Raw genomic sequence first — 6134 nt, forward strand, 5'->3', positions numbered from 1 at the left:
CTTATGCCCTATCGAGCATGTTATCCTATTTTTAAATTGATTTATTCTGCAGCAGCAAATGCTAGTCACAATAGAAAATTTAACAAAGCGAACTTAATTATTAGTAAAGCTGAAGTTAATAAAGGCACTACCATGAAAAAATTAAAACCGCGAGCTCGCGGACGTAGTTTCATGATAAAAAAACCTACTTGTCACATAACTATTGTATTAAGAGATACAAGCTTCTTTGATGGATATGAAAAATATATAGAAAGTTTAATTCCAGATGATATATTAACTTTGTTCCGTGTTATGCCTTTAGGTAGGCGAGTAGAACTTTTTTCTGGTCGTTATATGGATAAGTTTAAATTAAAGTCTATGTTTTACCGTCTAGGTATATTATAAAGTAAGTATAGTGGGGTAATATGGGACAAAAAATAAATCCACTTGGTTTCAGACTTGGTACAACCCAAAGTCATTATTCCCTTTGGTTTTCACAACCAAAAAACTACTCAGAGGGTCTACAAGAAGATCAAAAAATAAGGGATTGTATCAAAAATTATATACAAAAAAAATACAAAAACATCCTCAGGTGTCGAAGGAATTGCACGTATCGAAATTCAAAAAAGAATCGATTTGATACAGGTGATAATTCATATGGGATTCCCGAAGTTATTAATAGAAAATAGACCAAAAGGGGTTGAAGACTTAAAAATAAATGTCCAAAAAGAATTGAATTGTGTGAACCGAAAACTGAACATTGCTATTACAAGAATTGCAAAGCCTTATGGAGACCCTAATATTCTTGCCGAATTTATAGCCGGACAACTAAAGAGTAGGGTATCATTTCGAAAAGCAATGAAAAAAGCTATCGAATTAACTGAACAAGCTGATACAAAAGGAATTCAAATACAAATTGCAGGCCGTATCGATGGAAAAGAAATTGCACGTATCGAATGGATAAGAGAGGGTAGGGTTCCCCTACAAACCATTCATGCGAAAATTGATTATTGTGCCTATACCGTTCGAACTATCTATGGGGTATTGGGTATCAAAATTTGGATATTTATAGACGAAGAATAAAAAACCTTTAGTTGACTTGTCTTTCTGTTTCGATGGAACGATGGAACAAAAAAATGGCAACCCTTTTTGATTCTTTTTTCCATCCAATCAATTCTAATTTTTAATCCCATAAGGTTTAATAAAAATAAAATTTACCTTTTGATATAATTGCTATGCTTAGTGTGTGACTCGTTGGTTTTTGTTAAAATTAAGACTAAAAAAAGAAAGTTAAAGTTATAGTACCAAGTATGAACTAAAAATTATAGAACTAATAACCAACTCATCGCATCACATTATCTGGATCCAAAGAAACAGTCAAGATATACTATTTTAGTCCTATCATTGTAGCAACTGAATTTTTTTGACATAAACAATTCATTAGATTTACTGTCAAAGAAAATTAAAATACAAAAAAGAAAAAAGGATACCGGTAAATGGAAAGATGAGAGAAAGAAAAAAATGAATCTAATATAAAAGATATATAATTCCAATATGTAAGGGTCTTTGAACATCTCATAAAAGAAAATGTAATTAAAGCATCAATACAGATTCAAACAAAATTATATGATATGAATCTGTTCTATAGAACAAAAAAATAAGAGCTTAGAGCCAATAACGACTAAGGGGGTTGGTGGAAAAACAAAAGCTCCATTGTAGAATTCAGACCTAACCATTAATCAAGAAGCGATGGGAACGACGGAACCCATGAATACATAAGATTCACTTGAAAATGAATTCTGATAATTCATTGGAAAGGATGGCGGAACGAACCAGAGGACAATTCATATATTCTGAAAAATTATAAGCTAACTCTACACTCGAAATAGCTATTGAAAGAGTAAATATTCGCCCACGAAAATTCTTTTTTTTTTTTTCATTCTCATATTCAATTGTTAAAATACAAGGAATTCAATAAAAAAAAAAAGAATAGAATAAAATATTTAGTAAACTAGATGAATAAAAAAGAATTCATTGATTCAGTGTATTATATTTTTACATATATATCTTAATTATTTATTATATATTATATAAAAATAGACATTTAAAAAATGAAATTTCCATTTTTTAATTCGCGAGGAGCCGGATGAGAAGAAACTCTCACGTCCAGTTCTGCAGTAGAGATGGAATTACAAGGAACCATCAACTATAACCCCAAAAGAACTCGATTCCGTAAACAACATAGAGGAAGAATGAAGGGAATATCTTATCGGGGTAATCGTATTTGTTTCGGAAGATATGCTCTTCAGGCACTTGAACCCGCTTGGATCACGTCTAGACAAATAGAAGCCGGGCGACGAGCAATGACACGAAATGCACGTCGCGGTGGAAAAATATGGGTCCGCGTTTTTCCTGACAAACCTGTTACAGTAAGACCCGCAGAAACCCGTATGGGTTCGGGGAAAGGATCTCCCGAATATTGGGTAGCTGTTGTCAAACCAGGTCGAATACTTTATGAAATAAGCGGAGTAGCAGAAAATGTAGCCCGAAGAGCTATCACAATAGCGGCATCAAAAATGCCTATACGAACTCAATTCATTATTTCAGGATAAGAATATAGAACTAAAGGAAATGGATCTTTTGGATAACACCAAGTGGAAGTTTTTTTGGACAAACAATATTTCTTTTTCACCTTTTGCATTTAGTTTTGCATTGAAAGAACAGATAAAAATAAAATATGATTCAACCTCAGACCCTTTTGAATGTAGCAGACAACAGCGGGGCTCGAGAATTGATGTGTATTCGAATCATAGGAGCTAGCAATCGTCGATATGCTCGTATTGGTGACGTTATTGTTGCTGTGATCAAAGAAGCAATACCTAATACGCCCTTAGAAAGATCCGAAGTGATCAGAGCTGTAATTGTACGTACCTGTAAAGAACTCAAACGCGACAACGGCATGATAATACGATATGATGACAATGCCGCAGTTATTATTGATCAAGAAGGAAATCCAAAGGGAACTCGAATTTTTGGTGCGATTGCCCGGGAATTGAGACAAAAATTTACTAAAATAGTTTCATTAGCTCCTGAGGTATTATAAAATGATAATCTAAGGCATTTGAATGAATTTCAATCATAGTAGATTGTGTATCACGTATATACCTTTCATTTTAAATTTTTTCATTTTTTAATTAAAAAGAAACTAATAACATGTTGATTATATCAAATTTTTGGGACACCACCGATTTTAGTTCATTATGGGTAGGGACACTATTGCTGATATAATAACTTCTATACGAAATGCTGACATGAATAGAAAAGGAACGGTTCGAATAGTATCTACTAACATCACCGAAAACATTGTTAAAATACTTTTACGAGAAGGTTTCATTGAAAATGCGAGAAAACATCAAGAAAGAGATAAAACTTTTTTGGTTTTAACGCTGCGACATAGAAGAAATAAGAAAGGGGCTTATAGAAATACTTTCTATTTAAAAAGGATCAGTCGACCTGGTCTACGAATCTATTCTAACTATCAACGAATTCCTAGAATTTTAGGTGGAATGGGGATTGCAATTCTTTCTACCTCTCGAGGTATAATGACGGATCGGGAAGCTCGACTAGAAGGAATTGGCGGAGAAATTTTATGTTATATATGGTAATCCCTAGAATATTAATATCCGAATTGGATCCAATATTTCCTATTTGGGAACAAAAAAAGAAAAAAAAAGGCTTGTCTAATATCACTCCTCTATTAGTTGATACTTTAAGGGGGTTTTATCTGAAATGAAAGAACAAAATGGATTCATGAAGGTTTGATTACTGAATCACTTCCTAATGGTATGTTCTGGGTTCGTTTAGATAATGAAGATCTGATTCTAGGTTATGTTTCGGGAAGGATACGACGTAGTTCTATACGAATCCTACCGGGAGATAGAGTTAAGATTGAAGTAAGCCGTTATGATTCAACCAGAGGTCGTATAATTTATAGACTCCGCAACAAAGATTCAAACGATTAAGCCGTTTTTCAACATTCCTTATTCCTTTCTACAAAAATAGAATTCAAGGTTCAAAATATCACGAAACTTATTTTCTTCCAAAAAATAGATTCAAAATTAAAACTAAAGAATAACAAATATGAAAATAAGGGCTTCTGTTCGTCAAATTTGTGAAAAATGTCGACTGATTCGCCGACGGGGACGAATTATAGTAATTTGTTCTAACCCAAAACATAAACAACGACAAGGATAATCATTCTACTAAACTATATACTAATGATCTTTCTAAAATACTAAAATAATTGCTAAAATATTTTATTGCTGAAAAAAAATGACGGATTTGTTTTGACATGAAATGGATATATCCATATATCTTTGAATCATATTTATGAGATGATAAAATATGGCAAAACCTATACCAAAAACAGGTTCACGGAGAAATGGACGTATTAATTCGCGTAAAAGTGCACGGAAAATACCAAAGGGTGTTATTCATGTTCAAGCAAGTTTCAATAATACCATTGTGACTGTTACAGATGTACGAGGTCGAGTGGTTTCTTGGGCTTCTGCCGGTACTTGTGGATTCAGGGGTACAAAAAGAGGGACACCTTTTGCAGCTCAAACCGCAGTAGGAAATGCTATTCGTACAGTAGTGGAACAAGGTATGCAACGAGCAGAAGTCATGATAAAAGGTCCCGGTCTCGGAAGAGATGCAGCATTACGGGCTATTCGTAGAAGCGGTATACTATTAAGTTTCGTACGAGACGTAACCCCTATGCCACATAATGGCTGTAGACCTCCTAAAAAAAGACGCGTGTAGAAATAAGAATTGAAGGGATTTCAAGAGAAATAAATGATTCAAAGATATGATCAATTTTGTAAAATATTACTATGGTTCGAGAGAAAATAAGAGTATCTACTCGGACACTGCAGTGGAAATGTGTTGAATCAAGAACAGATAGTAAATGTCTTTATTATGGACGCTTTATTCTCTCTCCACTTATGAAAGGCCAAGCTGATACAATAGGCATCGCGATGCGAAGAGCGTTACTTGGCGAAATAGAAGGAACATGTATCACACGTGCAAAATTTGATAAAATACCGCACGAATACTCTAACATAGTAGGTATTCAAGAATCAGTACACGAAATTTTACTGAATTTGAAAGAAATAGTATTGAGAAGTAATCTATATGGAACTTGCGAAGCGTCTATTTGTGTTAGGGGCCCCAGATGTGTAACTGCTCAAGATATCATCTTGCCCCCTTATGTAGAAATAGTTGACAATACACAGCATATAGCTAGCTTGACGGAACCAATTGATTTGTGTATTGGATTACAACTCGAGAGAAATCGCGGATATCAGATAAAAGCGCAAAATAACTTTCAAGATGGAAGTTATCCTATAGATGCTCTATTCATGCCTATTCGAAATGTGAATCATAGTATTCATTCTTATGGAAATGGGAATGAAAAACAAGAGATACTTTTTCTCGAAATATGGACAAACGGCAGTTTAACCCCGAAAGAAGCACTTTATGAAGCCTCCCGGAATTTAATTGATTATTTATTCCCTTTCTACATGCAGAAGAAGAAAACTTATATTTAGAGGACAATCAACACAAAATTTCTTTACCCCTTTTTACCTTTCACAATAGATTGGCTGAAATAAGGAAAAACAAAAAAAAAATAGCATTGAAATATATTTTTATTGACCAATTAGAATTGCCACCTAGGATCTACAATTGCCTCAAAAAATCCAATATACATACATTATTGGACCTTTTGAATAACAGTCAAGAAGATCTTATTAAAATGGCGGATTTTCATATAGAAGATATAAAACAAATATTTGGCACTTTAGAAAAACATTTCGTAATTGATTTAAAAAAAAAAAAAATGACAAAAAATTGATTGAATTTTCCAGACTGGATCAAAAAATGAATTCAATACAAAATTCAATTGAATAGATGTATCTAGGGAAAATTCACTTTGAAGCGACTATTCCCTAGATACAGACCTTGTGTTATTTCACAATTGAATCAATTTAAAAAAGACCTAAAGTTAGGGATTTATCAATGGGTAATGTTGCTCCAATACCTAACCAAAGGGCTACTACAGTACCAACCAAAAAAACAGTTGTAGCTACTGGACG

At 33.5% G+C, this 6134-nt stretch overlaps 7 protein-coding genes across 7 annotated transcripts in view; all 7 read left to right on the forward strand.

Annotated features, from left to right (window-relative positions):
• Nucleotides 1–1268, forward strand: part of LOC130803171 (50S ribosomal protein L22, chloroplastic-like) — a 1490-nt gene extending 222 nt beyond the window's left edge. Inside the window, exon 1 of the mRNA XM_057667348.1 lies at nucleotides 1–1268. This exon is cut by the window's left edge and continues 222 nt beyond it. Within this exon, the coding sequence (XP_057523331.1) occupies nucleotides 1–384 (384 nt within the window). The 3' untranslated portion in view covers nucleotides 385–1268.
• Nucleotides 405–1268, forward strand: LOC130803167 (30S ribosomal protein S3, chloroplastic-like). The gene is given in 2 exon segments (XM_057667344.1): nucleotides 405–548; nucleotides 550–1268. Coding segments are annotated over 2 exon segments (657 nt in total). The 3' UTR covers nucleotides 1063–1268.
• Nucleotides 1269–2025: 757 nt separating this feature from the next.
• LOC130803179 (50S ribosomal protein L16, chloroplastic-like) lies at nucleotides 2026–2976 on the forward strand. Its single transcript, XM_057667355.1, has one exon. It carries the CDS (start codon nucleotides 2163–2165, stop codon nucleotides 2589–2591), a length of 429 nt encoding a protein of 142 aa, XP_057523338.1. The 5' UTR covers nucleotides 2026–2162; the 3' UTR covers nucleotides 2592–2976.
• On the forward strand, nucleotides 2717–3397 carry LOC130803183 (50S ribosomal protein L14, chloroplastic). Its single transcript, XM_057667359.1, has one exon. The coding sequence runs from the start codon at nucleotides 2717–2719 to the stop codon at nucleotides 3080–3082; it is 366 nt and encodes a 121-aa protein (XP_057523342.1). The 3' UTR covers nucleotides 3083–3397.
• On the forward strand, nucleotides 3240–3798 carry LOC130803181 (30S ribosomal protein S8, chloroplastic). The gene has a single exon (XM_057667357.1). The coding sequence runs from the start codon at nucleotides 3240–3242 to the stop codon at nucleotides 3642–3644; it is 405 nt and encodes a 134-aa protein (XP_057523340.1). The 3' UTR covers nucleotides 3645–3798.
• A 203-nt stretch (nucleotides 3799–4001) lies between these two features.
• On the forward strand, nucleotides 4002–4800 carry LOC130803180 (30S ribosomal protein S11, chloroplastic). The gene has a single exon (XM_057667356.1). It carries the CDS (start codon nucleotides 4384–4386, stop codon nucleotides 4798–4800), a length of 417 nt encoding a protein of 138 aa, XP_057523339.1. The 5' UTR covers nucleotides 4002–4383.
• Nucleotides 4801–4871: 71 nt separating this feature from the next.
• On the forward strand, nucleotides 4872–5731 carry LOC130803162 (DNA-directed RNA polymerase subunit alpha-like). Its single transcript, XM_057667340.1, has one exon. It carries the CDS (start codon nucleotides 4872–4874, stop codon nucleotides 5586–5588), a length of 717 nt encoding a protein of 238 aa, XP_057523323.1. The 3' UTR covers nucleotides 5589–5731.
• Nucleotides 5732–6134: the final 403 nt, after the last annotated feature.

This window comes from Amaranthus tricolor, chromosome 16, assembly GCF_026212465.1.
Source record: "Amaranthus tricolor cultivar Red isolate AtriRed21 chromosome 16, ASM2621246v1, whole genome shotgun sequence".
NCBI classification, from domain to species: Eukaryota; Viridiplantae; Streptophyta; class Magnoliopsida; order Caryophyllales; family Amaranthaceae; genus Amaranthus; species Amaranthus tricolor.